Genomic DNA, 22,525 nt, shown 5'->3' with positions numbered 1-22,525 from the left:
AGAGATAGCTGACAAAATGGGAGAAGATAATGTCTAAAACCAACAAGCAGATTCATAGATAGAATGAACGAAGCACTTGTGAGTATTGACCCCATGGGAATTTTCAGACAGGTCCATGAAGGGGGGAAGAGGGAGGGAAGAGGAAGAGAGTGATGTGGGAGAAGAACCCATATTGATTCTACCCCGATGCTCAGTAAATGTTTTTTTATATTTTTATAAATGTAACTGAGCAAAGGATACTAATAATGATAAACTATGAGCAAGTTATGTACACAAGAAGATAGCTGTGTCATGTTTTCAGAATGACGAAGATGTAAAGACGTATTATAAAAATAGATTTTAGAGGCCTCGAATCCTGTCCCTTGAGCTTCTAAACGGTCCAGGTCCCTGTACTTACACATACGGTATATTTACATAAACACAGGACTGGTCTCCTAAGAGAATAATAGCAACCTATTTTGGAAGAAATTCTTAGAAAATTGATATTAAAAAAAGAAAATTAGTACAGATGGTAACTTGTGCCAAATTATTGCACAACAGCATTTTTATTGTTTAAATACGGTAATGTTATTAGAATAGAAAAGAGGAAAATTATTCCATTTCCAAGGCTTGATAGGGAATTCTGAAGATGCCAAATAAATGATTGCTCAGTGGCTGACTTACTGATAATCAGCAATAACAGGAAAATTAACTTTTAATAAGGACTAAGTGTCACATGTAGTGTAAGTACACGTGCATGATCGCGCCCTCACATATCGCCCCTCTGAGAAAGGAGCTGTCGTGAGCTTTAGCCTCTTCCTGAAGAGTAAAGTGCAGGGAGATTAAGCCCAAGGCAGTCAGGCTTCAGAGTCAGTCAGTGTGACTGCAGAGCCTTCATGCTTACGTACTACGTGGAGAGAGAGAGCACAGCTCCCCTTTTCTATTTCCTGTCAAGACGTGCAGCTCCTTAGAGAATAAGGTTCACGTTCTTGGTTTCTCCCCCTCCTTCTAGTTTGCTAATGGTGTACCATTAACCATAGCACATTCTCATTCCATTAGGACTGTCAGCCCTACTTCCATTTATTAAACAGATCAGTGTCTCCAAAAGCTCATATCCTTCCCCTGCCATGCACGATGCTTAGAAAATCTACTTCTAAATTTTCACTAGCCAAATATCAGTAGAGACTATACACATCGATGTAGACTCAGATCAGAATCCACTCTCCTGGGTATGGGCCTGACAAGACCTGGTCTGAGACTGAGGCATTGTTGCTATTTCTTTTCCTCCTGGATTATTCAAGGTGAACTCAATTAAATTTATATAAATCTTCCTCTGCACCGACGCTGTAAAAGCGTTCTATTGACCTCAGCCTGTCTGTCTGTTTCTTTGCACTCACAAGCAGTAGGCAGTCTTTTTTCCCCCTGCAGCTCTAGGGAACTTTTAAGTAGGTCACAATACTTTATTTCTACTTGAAATAATCTAGATGGGTTTTCTCCTGTAAAATGCATATGAGAATCTGGAGCCATCCACTGGTGAAGAGGTACGTTAAAGCTAGAGAAACCTAAATACTGAATCTCGTCATCAGAGATCACTAGTCTGTTTTCCATCCCTCAGGTGTTAAAAGACCTGTTGTTTACAATTACCCTGAAAAGGAATCATACTTATGTAAGTCTGATGTCCCAAGATAACTGCATCCTTCTTATGACCTGCAGCTTCTCATAATTAGGCCTAAAACTTTACACCTCAGAGGTGTTTCAAAGCTCTGCATATGATAACATTCTTTAGTCTTCTAATTACTGTTTTCTATCCTAGCCTGCCTTTTGTTTACGCTTTTGACTCATGTGCTTAATTATGGAGATGATCGCGTTAGAAAGCTGTGGGATGGAGAGTAGACCTAGCTCCCCCTCATCCCCTTGATTTGGAAACTACTCCTGAACACCCAGAAGCTGCCGCGTTTTTAAAACGTCTCTGACCTCTTGGCTGGAGTGGATATTTTTCAAGCTAGGGCATCAGAAACCCTCCTAAGATTTTAAAATTTGATGCAAGAAAGTGTGTGAGGTAGCCTTTGTCTGGTGGTGGGAGCTATAACGTGAATTTAAGACAGGTGGCTACTTTGTTTGTTGCCCCATGAATGATATGGTAGTCCCTGAGACAAAATGAGGCTGATCTACCAACATCAGAGGGTACAAAGTCCTATGCGCATTCAAGTCTCCAGTTCCTGCTATGCCTCATTCTTTCCATTCCTGCATTCTATTGTTTAGCTTCTATCCTTTGCTGATTTCCCCCACCATTGAACATCTAAAATTGAACACAAAGCCCAGCAATTAAAGTGTGCCAGATTAAACAGGTAGGTAGGTAGATCTACATTTGTGTCTGTATTTATGTCTATTCCCCTATATGTCTGTTGAATGAGTGTTGAATTACCTGCGTGGTCCCAGTTATTCCAGTAAATTCCCCTTTTAACCTAAGCTGGATATTTGCTACTTCTAACAGTTCTGACCTCAATGATAACCTAAAACAACTACTGCAAACATTAATTAGAAACCTCTTTTATTTTTCTAAATTGGAAGAAAACAAGGAGAGTATGAGAGTGGTCTAGAAAAGCTGGGACATCAATATGCCAAAATGTGAAATGAAGGATATCGACTCTGAGACATGCGGATGGCTGTTAGTGGGATCGCCTTTCCCTCACTACTTCTAGTTACGAAGGCCACGTTGGCAATTTACTTAGTGTCTTGTGACAACACACAACAGAGACCCTTCCTCCCAGAACTAAGAAGACACAGCACTTAGGGCAACAATGGAATGCATCAACGCCTTTAAGACATGCTTTATTATTTCATGGATTTAGATAAAATCATGCTTCTCCAAGCCTGTATAATACAAGCCAGGCTAGGTTGTAAAGAACATGATGAGTCATTCAACAAATATGAACCAGCTATGATGTGCCAGGTACTAGGCCAAGTGCTAGAAATATATCCGTGTGCAAGAATGTCCAGGTCCCTGCTTTCACGAGGCTTACATTCTACTGGGCAACAGGAATTAAGCTATGGACACAACTCTATGTGACATTTATGACAGGGCTATGACATAAACAGAGCAGTCTGAGAGCACCTGTGTGCATCTGTTGGAGGGTCGAATGCTTCGGACAGGTGATCAGACAAGACCTGTCTGAGATGTGGGCATTCAGGCTAAGACCTGAAGGATGAGAAAGAGTGAGCCATGTGAAAAGCAGTGTTAAGAGGAGAAAGGGAGTGGAAAGACCCCGTGGTGGAAGAAGGGCGAGGTGCCCCAGCCTGTGTGGTGAGCGCGGGGTAAAAGGACTGGAGATGAAGCTGGAGACAGGAGCAAAGACCAGGTCTTGCAGGGTTGTCTTGATGTGTAAAAAGTTTTATTTTGGGGGCAATGGGATACTGCTGAAAGGTTTTAAGCAAAACAAAAAGGGGGGTGGGTCATTTGGAAAATGCCCATCACTTTGGCTTTAAGGTGAGTAAGGGATTCAGGAGAGGCAGGATGGTAGCTTGTTTGCACTGTTATCAAAGCTGCCTGGCCACAGACTGGGTGGCTTATTAAAAAAAAACCAGAAAATTATTGCTCCCAGTTTGGGAGGCTGTAAAGTCCAAGATCGGGGTGCTTGGTGTGGTTGCCTTATGGTGAGGACCCTCTTCCTGGTTCCCAGTCGGTTCCTTCCTGCTGTGCCTTTTCACCATGGAAGGAGCTAGTCAGCTCTTTGGAGCCTTTTCTCGAAGAGCATTAACCGCATATCATGAGGCCTCCACCCTCAAGATTAAAGCACCACTCAAAGGCTCACCTCCCATTACTGTCACCTTTGGGGGTTTGGATTTCAGTATAGGAATTTGGGAGGGACACAAAACATTCCAACCACAGCAGAGACCAAGAGTGAAGCAAACCCAGGTGAGAGAGGACAGTTGCTTACCCTGGAGGACTGTGAAAACAGAGAACAGTTGATGGATTATAGATATGTTATGGTGTAGAACTCAGGAATCTCAATAATCCGGGAGTCGATTGACTACTTAACCCAGGATTTCCTGAACCTTGGTAGCTAGCTAATAGTAACATCTAGGGAGCTACCAAAAAGACGACTGTTGAGTCACAGCCCCAAAGCTTAGGATTCAGTAGTCTGAAGCCCAGAATTCTGAACTTTATGAACCCTTGAGAGATTTTGGCACGAGGCCAGACTTGAGAAACGTCTGCATTTGTGGTGTTATTCCAGCTGACCTTTATTCCCAAAACACACATGGCCATGTGAGGATGTCTCCCCACATTCTCACATGGCCAAGCCTGTGTACTCATCTCAAAGCAGGAATGACTCTTTAGGAAGCAACAATGAGTGCCCCAGATTTTGGCTTCCTGACAAGCAGGTTCAGGCCCTGTAGACAATCCAACAGCTTGGTGAAATGAACTCTGCTCTTGAACAGAGTAACTAACTAACTCTTACTAACCTTGTTTGGGATATTTAACTTTGTTGAGAAAGTTTCCCCAAAATGTATGGTTCTGTCGTCTTGTAAAAGGCAGAATAGCTGTCCTATGTATAGGCATAGTTGGGGTCCTTCTGCGCATCACAGGGCCCTCATTATGGTAGTCTAGAACTAGAGCTGGTGAATTGAATTGGCCTCAAACAGCAGGCTCCCAAAGGCAGAGGCTACGGGGAGAGTGGGCTAGCTTTCTGCCCCTCATTCCGTCAGGTCTTCAGTAGTTTCCCACCCTTAGCAAGCCACCAAAAATAAATGCATATACCGGGTGTCTGGGTGGCCCAGTAGGTTAAGCTGCTGCCTTCGGCTCAGGTCATGATCCCAGGGTCCTGGGATCGAGTCCCAGTTTGGGCTCTCTGCCTCAGTGGGGAGCCTGCTTTCCCCTCTCTCTCGCTCTCTGCCTTCTTCTCTGCCTACTGATGCTCTCTGTCAAATAAATTTAAAAATCTTAAAAAAAAAAAAAGAAAGAAAGAAAGAAAGAAAGAAAGAAAAGAAAGAAATGCATACAAGGGAAAAAGAGTTTCCTAATCACCACTACCCTGCCTTTGCTGCCCTCTTTTATGGAATCTATTTTATGAAAATTCTGGAACTATCACTGGCTCCAGGAAGGATTTGAAACCAATCCAGATCCTCCTCCATATATACTAGTGCAGAGATTAAATTTCTACTAATTTGTTTTGTTTTGTTTTTTCTGTTTCAGGCCAGGATGGAGTAATAAGGACTAAATATGTACTCTCACCTGGAAAAAACAAAAACTGGGAAAACGTACATAAAAAAATAAAAACATCTTTTAAGACACTGGATGTTGGACTACGTAAGACAGTCATCTCCGAGAGGTGGGAAACAAACAAGATGAGACCTAGCAACTGCTCCAGCTTACTGCCTTAAAAAAAATTTCCAGGACATAATGCAGGGAGGGAGAGATGTTGATAATGGTCATGCTTTTGTGGGGGTCCACATCGGAGAAAATGTATCAAACTGTACGTTTTATTGCAGTTTACTGTGTGTCGGTTTTTGTTTTGTTTTTTAAGATTTTATTTATTTGAGAAAGAGAGAGAACACAGGGATGGGCAGAAGAAGAGGGAGGGGCAGGGTCCCTGCTGAACAAGAAGCCCAATGTGGGGCTTTGATGGAGGATCCTGGGATCATGACCTGCGCCTAAGGCAGACGCTTCACCGACCGAGCCACCCAGACGTCCCTGCTGTGTGTCAGTTTTACCTCAACAAGACAAAATTCTACTGAGAGCTTCTTTCCTTGAGCTTCTGGCTTGGTTTCCTATTAAAATGGAAATCCCACTGAAGCGGGAACAGTTTTAAATTCATATTATTACGTTAATCACACTGTGGTGTTCCTAAGAATTGAAGTACAGACTTTCATAGGGAGAGCAAGGACACTACTAGGAAAAGAGAGAGGATTGCAGAAAGAGGGGAGAGAGCACTGGGCCGGGGAATGCAAGGAAACTTGTGTTGACAGATGGAATTAGCAGGGGCGGTTCTGTGGAAATGTGTGCTGGTGGGTTTTTCATTGCCTAATAAAATGGGGAGTGTTACAGGCATTTCGTGGAGAAGAGCCAGGGACGCTGTGGTCCCACAATGGGCGGGAGTTGTTTCATGACAGTAAGTGGTCCCACACAGAATGCCAGTAGCACCCTGCTGAGAAAACCTGGTGAGGGAATTCAGTGGTGCAGGTTGGTGGTCCCTCCCCCGTGCCCAACATTGCAAAGGGGTCTCAGCTTTCTGAACTACAGTTTGCAATGCAAAATAGAACACTTACTGCTGAATCCTGTTTTAGCCAGTTAAGTTTCCTGATGTTACAGCTGCAATTATAATCAGAACCTCTGAACCCTGACAGGAACACACAGATCTTTTTTTTTTAATTTTTAGGGTTTTTTTTTTTTTTTAAGATTTTATTTATTTATTTGACAGAGAGAGAGCCCACAAGCAGGGGGAGCAGCAGAGGGAGAGGGAGAAGCAGGCTCTGGCTGAGCAGGGAGCCCAATGCAGGACTCAATCCCAGGACCCTGAGATCATGACCTGAGCCGAAGGCAGAGGCTCAACTAAACTGAGCCACCCAGGCGCCCTAGGACCTCAGTCTTAACCTGTCTAAACCAGCCTTGGGTTTGCACCCCTCCTGCCATCCTTATTTCTCTGAAAGGCAACCCCTTGCAGTAACCCCAGCTTGAAACTACAGTGGTTTCTCTCCCATCTCTCTCGTGTTCAGTTGCCAGTCTTGAAGAGTTTGCGTCTGAAATATCTCTCCACCCATCCCTTTTTCTTTTTCCTTTTTTAAAAAAATATTTATTTGTTTGTTTGACAGAGAGAGATCGACCCCAAGTAGGCAGAGAGGCAGGCAGAGGGAGAGGGGGAAGCAGGCTCCCCGCTGAGTGGAGAGCCTGATGTGGGGCTTGATCCCAAGACCCTGAGATCATGACCTGAGCCGAAGGCAGAGGCTTAACCCACTGAGCCACCCAGGCGCACCAGCATCCCTTTGTCTTTACTCCCTTTACCACTAGACCAATGCAGATTGTCATTACTTCCTACCAATCTGGTTTCTCCTTGCTTCAGTTCATCTGAAGCACAACTAGTTATTTTGTCAATAGTTTCCTTACAGCCTAAGAAAGGACATACAAAGTCTTGAACTGGACTTTAAGACTCTCTCAAGTATGGGCCTAGTTTTGCTTTTTAACCTTATACATGTTTTATTCATGTTCTATTTTTATTTATTTATTTTTTACGTTTTATTTTATTTTATGTAAGCTCAGTGCCCAAAATGGGCTTGAACTCACAACTGAAATCCAGAGTTGCATGCTTTGCTGATGGAACCAGCCAGGCGTCCCTCTGTTGTATTTCTACATCACTGCGGACTGCTTCCCTTTCCTGATATATGCTCCATTTTTTTCCTGCCTCTTAGATTTTATTATCTCTTCCAGCTGCAAAATCTCCATCTCCACGTGCACTCTTTTTTCTTCAACTGTCACTCTGACATCTTGACTTCCCCCCCAAAACTGAATATAACCTTTCCCCTCTTCAAAACTCTTTGGCAGTTCTCTCAAACTCACTGATGACACTTAGCATGTGTATTCTGTATTGTCTATGTTTGGGCAAATGTCACATATTCTAGTTAGAATCAGCTTCCCAAGGACAGGAACTATGCCTTACTCATCTTTTTTTGTTTGTTTGTTTGTTTACAGGGCCTAACATAGTGCCCTATACAGAACAAGAGCTCAGTAAATTTTTTTTTTAATTTAACTTTAATCAGTTATTTAGTTACATTGTGAAATTTATATATTCCATTGATATGAGAAATACTACATTTCACTATTTAAACTAAATGGATTTGAATTTAGAAGAACTCCCAAAATATCTTCTTCATTATTGTATATATGAAATAAACAAAATTCAGTCCAAAACCATTAGTAGAGAAAAAACATTAAAATGAGCAAAATGAAGTATAAGATAACTTTTGGTCACCAAGTTAAAAACATACTCCAAACAAAATCTCACCTGAGAGAGGATTCACTCAAATTTCTGGGCTCTTTGCCTCTCCAAAAGACAGAGCCATTAATCTCTTCTTTGACTAAAAAAAAAAAAAAAAAGGAAAAAGAAGTCAGTTGATAACATTACATAATTTGATTGAGTTTGTTTAGAAATTATAGTTACACATACTGATTTGATGACTGCTCATAAATCCTCACAAAAACTTGCAAGTCGTGGGGCATCTGGGTGGCTCTGTTGATTAAGCATCAAACTCTTGATTTCACCTCAGGTTGTGATCTCAGGGTGGTAAGATCAAGCCCCACATCAGGTCGGTGCAGGTGAGGAACCTGGTTAAGATTCTCTCTCCCTTTCCCTCTGTCCCTCCCCAACCTCTCCAAAAACAAAACAAAACAAAACAAAACAAAAACCTTGCAAGTCCCAAAGTAAAAACTGGGCAGCATGATGGGACAAAAGGAACTTTGGCTTTGATGTTAAAACACGTGCTTAAGGGGCACCTGGGTGGCTCAGTGGGTTAAGCCTCTGCCTTTGGCTCAGGTCATGATCTCAGGGTCCTGGGATCGAGCCCATTGTCAGCTCCCTGCTCAGCGGGGAACCTGCTTCCCCCTGTCTCTCTGCCTGCCTCTCTGCCTACTTGTGATCTCTGTCTGTCAAATAAATAAATTAAAAAAAAAAAAAAGAAAAGAAAACATGTGCTTAACTTCAGACTCTTGTAAAAAGTTACTTTACAGTTTGCAAGAATTTCCGGTTATCTTTTCACTCTGGACTCAGTATATATTTTTTTAAAGATTTATTTATTTGATGGACAGAGATCACAAGTAGGCAGAGAGGCAGGCGGGGCAGGGGGCAGCAGGCTCCCCACCAAGCAGAAAGCCTGATGTGGGGCTCGATCCCAGGACCCTGAGTTCATGACCTGAGCCGAAGGCAGAGGCTTAACCCACTGAACCACCCAGGTGCCCCACTGGACTCACTATCTTAATTTATAAAAGTGAAGATGATAATTCTGTGAGTGAAAATAAGATAATGTGCATAAAAAGGACTTGTGTGATGCCTGGTAGAGTAGTTATACAATATACCTTAGTTTAATTTAAAGTGAAAATCAAAGAGCCAATCATAACATCAAGAACACTGTCGTGTCCTCCCAATTATGTGTGTAGTTTGTTTGGAGGGACAAACAATAATAGTATCTGAGAAGTGTTCTGCATGAGAATCAAATTTACATTTCTGTAGGCTACTGCAAGAGGTCAGTATGGTCCTCACATTCTAAGCTCCAGCGGAAACTCCGTATTCCCTGTGACCATCTCTGCATCCCTGCGGAAGGGTTGGAGTTAGGGGATGCACAGGCCAAACAGAGAGCCGGGGAGAGAAAGACAGAAAGCCCTGCTCCCACAGAGAATGTGTCTGGGGGTTTCCCTGGTTCTGTCCGCAGTGTCCTTTCTTGACTCGCTTGCTTCCCTTTACTCCTTCCTCTTCTCTTAATTTTTTTTGTTTATTTTTAAGTCAAAATTTACACAAAATGAAATCAAAATCATAAGTGTGTTTGCACTGTGTTTGACCCCTTTCCTTTTGAACTGCTCTGCAAAATTCTCTTTCACTCCAGTGGTTCTGAGAGGAGCCCAAAGCACCTCCATGCTTAGAAGAAAGAACCCTTTTACCTAAGAGAGCCAAAGGTGATGCTGGAGGGGATTCTATAAGAAGATAGCAGGAGGCTGTGGGTGGTTTTCTGGCTGGCTCTGATCTAGACAGATGAGGTCAACACAGCCCCCTTGAAGTCCGGCATATTTCATCAGATTTGGAGATCACCTGGGGATGTGAGGCCAAAAACCTGGTAAGTGAGAAACTGAGGGGCGCTTGGCTGGCTCCGGGGCTAGAGCATGTGACTTTTGATCTCAGAAGTGTGAATTTGAGCCCCATGTTGGGTATAGAGATTACTTAAAAATAAAATCCTTAAACACACACACACACACACACGAAAGTGGGAAACCACAGTTATGTGGTGACTAATGGAAGGACCAAGCTATAGTGACTTTTTGTCTTCCCAGCACCTTCCCTTCTTTAAGGGACTGGCCTCTTCTACAGTATGGGTGCCCCATCTTTATTAAAATCAAATAAAAACAAAACAAAAACTGCTCTTTCCAATGAAATTAATGATGTTTCAGCTCTAGTGCCCCTCACTTGCACGAGTTCCTTCCAAAGTCTTAGGAGAGGTCTTAACAATGTGTGCGCATGGCCAAATGTGTGTGTGTGTTTTTTAAAGATTTTATTTATTTATTTGACAGACAGAGATCACAAGCAGGCAGAGAGGCAGGCAGAGAGAGGGGAGGGAAGCAGGCTCCTTGCTGAGCAGAGAGCCTGATGCGGGGCTTGATCCCATGACCCTGAGATCATGACCTGAGCCAAAGGCAGAGGCTTAACCCACTGAGCCACCCAGGCGCCCCTGGCCAAATGACCTTTACCTAAGGACAGCTAGCCCCCTCAAGTTCCTGGAAACCTTGTTTCCAAAATTCCTTAGAGACTTATGCTATTCCTAAACCCCTCCCAACTTGAAAGTATGTAATCAGTCACCCATCACAACCCCAGTGCAATTCTTTCTGCCCACAAGTACTGTCCCCATGTTTAAAACAAAACAAACAAGCAAAAAGCCCCCCCAAAAAACCAGCTTTTTGCACTGAAGACATTTCAAGAATTCTTTCTTGACCATTTGCTCTGACCCCAACATTTCCAGATCAACTGTATTTGGTGTCTTGACTCTTTTTCTTAAGGAAGGCTCTGCAAATCGTGTGAGTTTTTAGTCCCCACAAAATCTGGATCCATCCTTATTCGAGCTGTAGCTGAGTGGTCTGGGGGTGGGCTCTGACCCAAGTTGGGCTCTGACCCAAGTTGGGCTGATCAATGTCTCCCTCTAGGATTGTGACATCTGGACATGAGAGGCAGAGCTGGAAGTCTTTGAAACTGGCCATATTGAGAAGAAAGTCCCTCACAGGCTGTTCAGGCCCAGGAACAGGCCTCCAGGTTTCTGGTCTTCCACTATTGGGTTTCTTCTGTTCCCCTCTTGACTCCCTGAAAGACTCAAAATCCTTCAATAAATTCTCTTTGGCATTAAGTTAGGCAGAATGAGTTTTTTCTACTTGAAAGTGAAAAACCTCTACTAACTACATAAGTTTAAAACCCCCGGTCATCATAGACACTTCTAATAGTAGGCTTTTCACAAATGTGGGCACTAATTGTGAAATAAATAATGCCTTTGATCGTTGCTGGAATTAAGTAGAACGTATTAGCAATTTGTGGCACAGGAGTCAGCAGGTTTGAGCCTCTTGCCTCAGGACCACATATTACAGACTGTTGGGAACGTGAACCACAGGGTCCTGGGTATACAGCAACACCTCAGGCATTTTGGAGGAGAGCAGGAAGGAAATGGAGCACAGCACTGTGGGCTTGCTGGGAGGGGAGAAGAAATCACGGAGTCTTTTCTTTTAGGAAGCTGGTATTACCTGTCTCTTCAACCTGATTTCAAGCAGGTTCACCAAACTTGAACTTTCTTTTTTGTGTGTGAGGCCATCAAAGGCTATAACAAAAAACAACTTTAGGGTCAGCATTCCTGCCCCTCTCTATGTTAGCTTTACGTTTCATTGGTAACAATGGTGTTACCACTGATGATCTTAGGATCTTAGGATCATCTGTGCTGTCCACTGAAAAATGAAGTACATCTTGATCTCTGTTTCTACATCGGCTGCTAGGTGCCAGTGGCCAGAGTCTGGCAGGTGTAAGGCCATAATGAAAAGAGAGCCTGATGACAGATAGCAGATGACAGTGTTTTCTGCCACTGTGTTCTCTAGGGTGCACATAGCAGCTCACAGTCTTCGTCAGTAGCTTAGATATGAAGTCCTTCTCCCATTTAGCACGGTGGATGCCTGGCGACATGTTCAGTAGTGCTGATCAGCTGAGGCACATTTTTAGAAAGGACACTACCAAAAAAATGCAATGCTTTCCTAACTGCAAGAGATCTGATTATATTTGTCAAAACCCTATTCCTATGGGGAAGACTGCCAAGCCTATGTAAAAATTATCCACTAAACCTGAGAGACTCATCAGCCCCTTGTTTTCATTTTCTTTAACCTCAATCATTTTAAAAAATATGTAGGTTTTAGGTATAAAAGAAAATCTTATATTTGTATAAAACCTGGTTCAGTGTATGTGTCATCAGATTATGATGTTTCACTCTATTTTGGGGATTAGTCTACTTCATGTTATGCCAGTGTTTCAAAGACATCACCAAGGCCATTAAAGTCTTTTCTATGCATTTAGAACTGCAGTGACTGATTCTATAGCTACTAGACACCTGTGGCCATTAAAATTAACATTAAATTAAAATTCAGTTAGTAGCACTAGTGGTCATAGGTGGCTGTTGGCCATTGTACTAGATGTAATTAGACTACATACAGAACAGCTCCATCATTGCAGAAAGTTCTGTTGGACATTGCTGTTCTGTTGGACTTGAGGGTGCCTGGGTGGCTCAGTTGTTGGGTGTCTGCCTTCAGCTCGGGTCATGGTCCCAGGGTCCTGAGTCTGCCATCGGGCTCCCTGCTCTTCAGGGTACCTGCTTCTCCCTCTCCCTCTGCCTCTCTCTCTGTCTCTCATGAATAAATAAATAGAATCTTAAAAAAAAAAAAGAAAAAAAAAGAATGTACTTGAAACGAAGGGGCTAATCAGTCAATTCATTCTAGAGCTTTAGCAGCTAATACAGTTCACCACAGCCACTCTGCTCCTGTCAGCATTGTTCATGTAGAGTTTAATAACTATCCCCTTTCATCTACACATAAAGTACAATTTAAAGTGCTACCTCTGACCCATCTCTATACTCTAGAGAAAAGCCTCTTCTTCTATATATCTCCAGAAAAAGTAGGGCTTAATTAGGAAGCCTTTTGAAAATGAGATGATGAAACTAAGTATTTTTACTACAAATGATTCTCACTTTCGAGCTTCCTTTGTTAAGATAATCCAGTTGGTTTGAGTGTGCGCTTTGCCACATGACACAAATATTCCCTAGGCTTTCACCCAAGAGGTTTGGAGTAAGTTCTAATAATTATCTTTATTTAAATGCTGAGCAGTTAATGTGAGCTACTTCTCTGGGCATGATATCATCAATATTAACATTAAAGCCTCTAGCAATAACTGTTGTCAAGAAGATGGTCAGACAGGTTTGAGCCTCTCTCTTGCTTCAGGTCTGCATATTACAGACTGTCTAGGAGGTGAACCCCCATGGTCCCACAGGGTATATTGCAACACTAACCCAGGGAAGAAGCAGCTTGGTGGAGAACCAGCATCAGGGCGCAGGACTGTTGGCATTCTAGAAAGGGGGATGCTTTTATTTCTGTAATGTGTGCTATGTATGACTCCTTGTGACAGTAGCAGTTTTGGGTTTTCAAAACTCCCTACACCAAAGTGTCAGATGAAACATTCAGAGATGAAAGTGGAGGAGGAGAAGTGGAGGAGAGGTATAATTTTATGAATAGCCATGTGCTTGAATACAAGATAAGTTTTTTTTTTTTTTAAGCATCTTCACTGCTTTTAACATCATTTGTGAAGTTTCTAGGAATTTAAATTTCATAAAACTTCTACCTGTAATTAGCTTCTTTAACGTGTGTTTTTATCTTCTTATACATCTTGGGGGAAAAAAAAACAAGAATAATTATGCTTGTGGACAAGGATAAATATGCATTTAAGGCAACCAACGCCAGTTAGGTACTCTAATTAGGGTGGCAAGAGACCTGGGGAGCAACCAGGGATTTAGTAAGTCTAATTACAACTTCTACAAACAGTTGCCATGCCATGGAGCGTCAGTGTGGAAGGGTGCTTGTCTATGAGAGTGTACAAACACTGGATAGTTTTCTCACACTTTGTAGTTATCCAGTACTCCAAGAGCTCTGAGTCTTACCTGGAGGGAAGCCTAGCGAAGAGCCAGTTGACTGGTGTGCACTGGTCTAGCTCCACTGCCTAGAGGCCAGAAGTGGAAGGGCCTATCCAGGAGCCCTGTGTGGGACTTTATTCTGTCCTTCCTCTCAGCTAAGGATGTGATCTCAACAGCTGACTGCTTTCCTGCTGTATGCCCAGCCTTGCCCACATTATTTCATGTAACACAAAAACCCTGTGAAAGTAGCAATAGAAAGACAAGGAAGCTGAGGCTCACAGAGGCTGTGATGGTAGACAGTCACACAGCTGGAAAGGTGGGAGCTGGGATTCAGATGTCAGCTTAGCGAGTCCAAAGCACATGCTTCTCTGCTTTTGACCACCTCCCGGTTATGTGGATTGCATATAAAGGGCTCCTTTAGATATAATCACATTTTATGTGCATATATAAAATAAGACCTTGAAATAAACAGTATAAAGCTGAACTATATATTCTATTTTTATCTATTTTTCCTTGGATTTTTAAAACTTACTCACCAGAAGGATGTACAGCCCAAAATATGAAATGTAAAAGCACAGGAACTCTGGTTGAGCAGGGTGAGTACCGGGAGCCCTGACTCCTCACCTCCCCTTTCTCCCCACCCCCCTGTGAATTTTCTAGATCTCCTTGTGCGCAGTGGGAAAATCATCTGCATCAGATGCTGAGCTCCCTAAACAAAATTAAAGGTGGCTTTTCATCTTTTTATCTACATGTGAATCATAGTTCTTGGATGAACAAGTTCCCAATGCTATTTTTGAATGAAGAGTGAATGCTGTTAATAACCACAATAAACCATAATTATTGGAACAGGACCTTGTAGCTTCCCTTGTTTGTGGGAGCCCAAGATTCACAGAGATGACTATCAGGAGTTTTCCTAAAGCCAGGTTCACAATGTTTCTGGTTATCCCCTGTACTTCTTGATTAGGTTTTTCTTTAAAATATGTGGTTGTTGGGGGTGCCTGGGTGGCTCAGTCGTTAAGCATCTGCCTTTGGCTCAGGTCATAATCCTGGGTCCTGAGTTCAAGCCCCACATTGGGCTCCCTGCTCAGTGGAAAGCTTGCTTCTCCCTCTCCCACTCCCCCTGCTTGTGTTCCCTCTCTCACTGTGTCTCTGTCAAATCTTAAAAAACAAAAAGAAAGAAAAATGTGGTTGTTAATAAGGTTATTAAAATTAAACAAGAACTGACCAGAGGTGCCTGGGTGGCTCAGTGGGTTAAGCGTCTGCCTTCGGTTCAGGTTATGATCCCAGGGTCCTGGGATGAAGCCCTGCATTGGGCTCACTGCTCTGCGGGGAGCCCACTTCTCCCTCAGCCTGCCATTCCCCCTGCTTGTGCTCAGTCTCTCTTTGATGATTAAATAAATAAAATCTTAAAAATAACTTAAAAAGGGGAGGAGTCAAGATGGTGGAGAAGTAGCAGGCTGAGACTACTTCAGCTAGCAGGAGATCAGCGATATAGCTTATCTAAAGATTGTAAACACCTGCAAATCCATTGGCAGATCGAAGAGAAGAAGAACAGCAATTCTAGAAAAAGAAAAACAACCACTTTCTGAAAGGTAGGACTGGTGGAGAAGTGAATCCAAAGCAACGGGAAGATAGACCCAGGGGTGGGGAGGGGCTGGCTCCCGGCAAGCGGCGGAGCAACGGAGCACAAAATCAGAACTTTTAAAAGTCTGTTCCGCTGAGGGACATCGCTCCAGAGGCTAAACTGGGGCGAAGCCCACGCGGGGTCAGCGTGGCCTCAGGTCCCGCAGGGTCACAGAAGGATCAGGGTGTCTAAATGTCGCAGAGCTTGCGGGTATTGGAACGGGAAAACCGGCTACAGAGACAGAGCAGACAGTGCTTCACAGCTCGGTGTTACCTTGAACTGGCCACAGGCTAGGTGAGCTCGGAGCATGGCCGGAAGTCAGGAGAAGGGAGTTACTGACTGCTGTTCTCTGAGGGAGCACTGAGGAGTGGGGCCATAGGCTCTCGGCTCCTCCAGGCCAGAGACCAGGAACCACCATTTGTATTCCTGTCCTCCGGAACTCTACGGAAAGCGCTCAGGTAACAAAAGCTCCTGAAAGCAAACCCGAGCGGATTACTCAGCCTGGACCCTGGTAAGCCCAGTGCAATTCCGCCTGGGGCAAAGACACTTGAGAATCACTACACCAGGCCCCACCCCCCAGAAGATCAACAAGAAATCCAGCCAAGACCAAATTCACCTACCAAGGAGTGAGGTTTCAATACCAAGGAGAGCAGCAGAATTCCAGAGGAGGACAAAGCAAAGCACGGAACTCATGGCTTTCTCCATGTGATTTTTTAGTCTTGCCGTTAATTTAATTTTTTTCTTTTTCATTTTTTTTCTATTCTTTTGCTAAATTTTTAAAAACTTTTACCCTTTTCTTTTTTAACGTTTTTTAACTAGTTTATCTAATATGTATATATATATATATATTATACTTTTCTTTAATCATTTTCTTTTTTCTTTTTTTTTTTCCCCCTTCTTTCTTTTTGAACCTCTTTTTATCCCCCTTTTCCCCCTCACGATTTGGGATCTTTTCTGATTTGGTTAAAGCATATTTTCCTGGGGTTGTTGCCACCCTTTTAGTATTTTACTTGCTCCTTCATATACTCTTCTCTGGACAAAATGACAAGGTGGAAAAATTCACCACAAAAAAAAGAACAAGAGGCAGTACTGAAGGCTAGGGACCTAATCAATACAGACATTGGTAATATGTCAGATCTAGAGTTCAGAATGACAATTCTCAAGGTTCTAGCCGGGCTCGCAAAAGGCATGGAATATATTAGAAAAACCCTCTCGGGAGATATAAAAGCCCTTTCTAGAGAAATAAAAGAACTGAAATCTAAACAAGTTGAAATCAAAAAAGCTATTAATGAGGTGCAATCAAAAATGGAGGCTCTCACTGCTAGGATAAATGAGGCAGAAGAAAGAATTAGTGATATAGAAGACCAAATGACAGAAAATAAAGAAGCTGAGCAAAAGAGGGACAAACAGCTACTGGACCACAAGGGGAGAATTCGAGAGATAAGTGACACCATAAGACGAAACAACATTAGAATAATTGGGATTCCAGAAGAAGAAGAAAGAGAGAGGGGAGCAGAAGGCATACTGGAGAGAATTATTGGGGGGAGAACTTCCCCAATATGGCAAAGGGAATGAGCATCAAAATTCAGGAGGTTCAGAGAACGCCCCTCAAAATCAGTAAGAATAGGCCCACACCCCGTCACCTAATAGTAAAATTTACAAGTCTTAGTGACAAAGAGAAAATCCTGAAAGCAGCCCGGGAAAAGAAGTCTGTAACATACAATGGTAAAAATATCAGATTGGCAGCTGACTTATCCACAGAGACCTGGCAGGCCAGAAAGAGCTGGCATGATATTTTCAGAGCACTAAACGAGAAAAACATGCAGCCAAGAATACTATATCCAGCTAGGCTATCATTGAAAATAGGAGAGATTAAAAGCTTGCAGAACAAACAAAAACTAAAGAATTTGCAAACAACAAACCAGCTCTACAGGAAATTTTGAAAGGGGTCCTCTAAGCAAAGAGAGAGCCTACAAGAGGTAGATCAGAAAGGAACAGAGATAATATACAGTAACAGTCACCTTACAGGCAATACAATGGCACTAAATTCATATCTCTCAATAGTTACCCTGAATGTTAATGGGCTAAATGCCCCCATCAAAAGACACAGGTTATCATAATGGATAAAAAACCAAAACCCATCTATATGTTGCCTCCAAGAAACTCATTTTAAGCCAGAAGACACCTCCAGATTTAAAGTGAGGGGGTGGGAAAGAATTTACCATGCTAAAAGACATCAGAAGAAAGCAGGAGTGGCAATCCTTATATCAGATCAATTAGATTTTATGCCAAAGACTATAATAAGAGATGAGGAAGGACACTATATCATACTCAAAGGGTCTGTCCAACAAGAAGATCTAACAATTTTAAAATCTATGCCCCCAACGTGGGGGCAGCCAACTATATCAACCAATTAATAACAAAATCAAAGAAACACATCAACAATAATACAATAATAGTAGGGGACTTTAACACTCCCCTCACTGAAATGGACAGATCATCCAATCAAAAGATCAGCAAGGAAATAAAGGCCTTAAACGAAACACTGGACCAGATGGACATCACAGATATATTCAGAACATTTCATCCCAAAGCAACAGAATACACATTCTTCTCTAGTGCACATGGAACATTCTCCAGAATAGATCACATCCTCAGTCCTAAATCAGGACTCAACCAGTATCAAAAGATTGGGATCATTCCCTGCATATTTTTAGACAACAATGCTCTGAAGCTAGAACTCAACCACAAGAGGAAGTTTGGAAAGAACCCAAATACATGGAGACTAAACAGCATCATTCTAAAGAATGAATGGGTCAACCGGGAAATTAAAGAAGAATTGAAAAAATCATGGAAACAAATGATAAAGAAAATACAACGGTTCAAAATCTGTGGGACACAACAAAGACAGTCCTGGGAGGAAAATATATAGCGGTACAAGCCTTTCTCAAGAAACAAGAAAGGTCTCAGGTACACAACCTAACCCTACACCTAAAGGAGCTGGAGAAAGAACAAGAAAGAAACCCTAAACCCAGCAGGAGAAGAGAAATCATAAAGATCAGAGCAGAAATCAATGAAATAGAAACCAAAAAAACAATAGAGCAAATCAACGAAACTAGGAGCTGGTTCTTTGAAAGAATTAATAAAATTGATAAACCCTGGGCCAGGCATATCAAAAAGAAAAGAGAAAGGACCCAAATAAATAAAATCATGAATGAAAGAGGAGAGATCAACTAACACCAAAGAAATACAAACTATTATAAGAACATACTATGAGCAACTCTATGCCAACAAATTTGACAATCTGGAAGAAATGGATGCATTCCTAGAGACATATAAACTACCACAACTGAACCAGGAAGAAATAGAAAGCCTGAACAGACCCATAACCAGTAAGGAGATTGAAACAGTCATTAAAAATCTCCAAACAAACAAAAGCCCAGGGCCAGACGGCTTCCCGGGGGAATTCTACCAAACATTTAAAGAAGAACTAATTTCTATTCTCCCGAAACTGTTCCAAAAAATAGAAATGGAAGGAAAACTTCCAAACTCATTTTATGAGGCCAGCATCACCTTGATCCCAAAACCAGACAAGGATCCCATCAAAAAAGAGAGCTATAGACCAATATCCTTGATGAACACAGATGTGAAAATTCTCACCAAATTACTAGCCAATAGGATTCAATAGTACATTAAAAGGATTATTCACCATGACCAAGTGGGATTTATTCCAGGGCTGCAAGGTTGGTTCAACATCCGCAAATCAGTCAATGTGATAAAACACATCAATAAAAGAAAGAACAAGAACCATATGATACTCTCAATAGATGCTGAAAAAGCATTTGACAAAGTACAGCATCCCTTCCTGATCAAAACTCTTCAACGTGTAGGGATAGAGGGCACATACCTCAATATCATCAAAGCCATTTATAAAAATCCCACCGCAAATATCATTCTCAATGGAGAAAAACTGAAAGCTTTTCCGCTAAGGTCAGGAACACGGCAGGGAGGTCCATTATCACCACTGCTATTCAACATAGTACTAGAAGTCCTAGCCTCAGCAATCAGACAACAAAAGGAAATTAAAGGCATCCAAATCGGCAAAGAAGAAGTCAAATTATCACTCTTCGCATATGATATGATACTACATGTGGAAAACCCAAAAGACTCCACTCCAACACTGCTAGAACTTGTACAGGAATTCAGTAAAGTTCAGTATATAAAATCAATGCACAGAAATCAGTTGCAATTCTCTACACCAACAACAAGACAGAAGAAAGAGAAATGAAGGAGTCAATCCCATTTACAATTGCACCCAAAACCATAAGATACCTAAGAATAAGCCTAACCAAAGAGGCACAGAATTTATACTCAGAAAACTATAAAGTACTCATGAAAGAAATTGAGGCAGACACAAAGAAATGGAAAAATGTTCCATGCTCCTGGATTGGAAGAATAAATATTGTGAAAATGTCTATGCTACCTAAAGCAATCTACACATTTAATGCACTTCCTATCAAAGTACCATCCATCTTTTTCAAAGAAATGGAACAAATAATTCTAAAATTTATATGGAACCAGAAAAGACCTCGAATAGCCAAAGAGATATTGAAAAAGAAAGCCAAAGTCGGTGGCATCACAATTCCGGACTTCAAGCTCTATTACAAAGCTGTCATCATCAAGACAGCATGGTACTGGTACAAAACAGACACATAGATCAATGGAACAGAATAGAGAGCCCAGAAATAGACCCTCAACTCTATGGTCAACTAATCTTCGACAAAGCAGGAAAGAATATCCAGTGGAAAAAAGTCAGCCTCTTCAATAAATGGTGTTGGGAAAATTGGACAGCCACATGCAGAAAAATGAAATTGGACCATTTCCTTACACCACACACAAAAATAGACTCAAAATGGATGAAGGACCTCAATGTGCAAAAGGAATCCATCCAAATCCTTGAGGAGAACACAGGCAGCAACCTCTTCGACCTCAGCCGCAGCAACATCTTCCTAGGAACACCGCCAAAGGCAAGGGAAGCAAGGGCAAAAACGAACTATTGGGATTTCATCAAGATCAAAAGCTTTTGCACAGCAAAGGAAACAGTTAACAAAATCAAAAGACAACTGACAGAATGGGAGAAGATATTTGCAAACGACATATCAGATAAAGGACTAGTGTCCAGAATCTATAAAGAACTTAGCAAACTCAATACCCAAAGAACAAATAATCCAATCAAGAATAGGGCAGAGGACATGAACAGACATTTCTGCAAAGAAGACATCCAGATGGCCACAGACACATGAAAAAGTGCTCCATATCACTCGGCATCAGGGAAATACAAATCAAAACCACAATGAGATATCACCTCACACCAGTCAGAATGGCTAAAATCAATAAGTCAGGAAATGACAGATGCTGGCGAGGATGTGGAGAAAGGGGAACCCTCCTACACTGTTGGTGGGAATGCAAGCTGGTGCAACCACTCTGGAAAACAGCATGGAGGTTCCTCAAAATGTTGAAAATAGAACTGCCCTATGACCCCACAATTGCACTACTGGGTATTTACCCTAAAGATACCAACGTGGTGATCCCAATGGGCACATGCACCCTAATTTTTATAGCAGCAATGTCCACAATAGCCAAACTATGGAAAGACCCTAGATGTCTATCAACAGATGAATGGATCCAGAAGTTGTGGTATATATACACAATGGAATACTATGGAGCCATCAAAAGAAATGACATCTTGCCATTTGCGACAACATGGATGGAACTAGAGCGTATCATGCTTAGTGAAATAAATCAAGTGGAGAAAGACAACTATCATATGATCTCCCTGATATGAGGAAGTGGTGATACAACATGGGGGCTTAAGTTGGTAGGAGAAGAATAAATGAAACAAGATGGGATTGGGAGGGAGACAAACCATAAGTGACTCTTAATCTCACAAAACAAACTGAGGATTGCTGGGGGGAGGGGGGTTGGGGGAAGGTGGGTGGGGTTATGGACATTGGGGAGGGTATGTGCTTTGGTGAGTGCTGTGAAGTGTGTAAACCTGGCGATTCACAGACCTGTACCCCTGGGGATAAAAATATATGTTTATAAAAAATAAAAAATTTAAAAAAAATAACTAAAACGAACTGACCAAATGGAATCCAAATTTTAACTCATTGTTTTTGTGAAACCAGTATTTAGTGAACACACTTCTTTCTTTCTTTTGTTTTTCTTCATTTCTCCCCCTGCCTTCCCTCCCTTTCTTCCTTTCCATTCTTTTCTTTATTTCTTTTTTCCCCACAAATCCTCATGTATGGCAAACTGTGCTGAGAATGGATGGATCAGCTCATTAATCATCATGGAACTGAAAATCAAAACCACAATGAGACCTCACAACTGTTAGGATGGCAATCCTCAAAAAGCCAAAAGATATCAAGGATTGGTGAGGATGTGGATAAAAGGGAACCCCTATGCACTCTTCATAGGGCTGCAAATTGGTACAACCACTGTGGAAAACAGTATGGAGGCTCCTCAAGAAACGAAAATAGGACTACCATATGATCCAGCATTCCCGTTTCTGGGTCTGTGTTTAAAGGAAATAAAATCACTATCTCAGGTAACTGCCCTCCCTATTCATAGCAGCATTATTTACAGTAACCTTAGTGTCCAGGAATACATGAATGGATAAATAAAATGTGTTTGGGTGTCAGGGGTGGGGGTGTGTGCACACATGCATATACACACAATCTAATATTATTTAGCCTTTAAAAAAAGGAAAATCTGGGATGCCTGGGGAACTCACTCAGGTGAGTGTCCAGCTCTTGATTTAGGCTCAGGTCCTGATCCAGGGTCCTGGGATTGAGCTCCAAGTCTGGCTCCCTGCTCAGTGAGGAGACTACTTGTGGATTCTCTCTCTTCTCTGCATCTACCCTCCCCTGCTGCTCATGTTTTCTCTCTCTGTTTCAGATAAATAAATAAATCTTAAAAAAAAAAAAAATCCTGGGGCACCTGCCTTGCTCAGTCAGCAGAGCA

At 42.1% G+C, this 22,525-nt stretch overlaps 1 protein-coding gene and 1 long non-coding RNA gene across 2 annotated transcripts in view; one reads left to right on the top strand and one right to left on the bottom strand.

Moving 5' to 3' along the window:
• Positions 1 to 12,473, top strand: part of LOC106007249 — a 91,302-nt gene extending 78,829 nt beyond the window's left edge. Inside the window, exons 4-6 of the long non-coding RNA XR_001181906.2 lie at positions 5,174 to 5,309; positions 9,568 to 9,795; positions 10,874 to 12,473. This is a non-coding gene — a long non-coding RNA (uncharacterized LOC106007249). The remainder of the gene's footprint in view (positions 1 to 5,173; positions 5,310 to 9,567; positions 9,796 to 10,873) is intronic.
• The window catches only part of CUNH12orf56 (chromosome unknown C12orf56 homolog), a 105,486-nt gene that overhangs the window by 50,167 nt on the left and 32,794 nt on the right, over positions 1 to 22,525 (bottom strand). Inside the window, exon 3 of the mRNA XM_004766593.3 lies at positions 7,977 to 8,049. Within this exon, the coding sequence (XP_004766650.1) occupies positions 7,977 to 8,049 (73 nt within the window). The remainder of the gene's footprint in view (positions 1 to 7,976; positions 8,050 to 22,525) is intronic.

This window comes from Mustela putorius, unplaced genomic scaffold (assembly GCF_011764305.1).
Source record: "Mustela putorius furo isolate JIRA1106 unplaced genomic scaffold, ASM1176430v1.1 tig00003988_pilon_pilon_pilon, whole genome shotgun sequence".
NCBI lineage: Eukaryota > Metazoa > Chordata > Mammalia > Carnivora > Mustelidae > Mustela > Mustela putorius.
The sequence above is the reverse complement of the archived record's forward strand: the minus strand, read 5'-3'. Positions and strand labels throughout refer to the sequence as shown.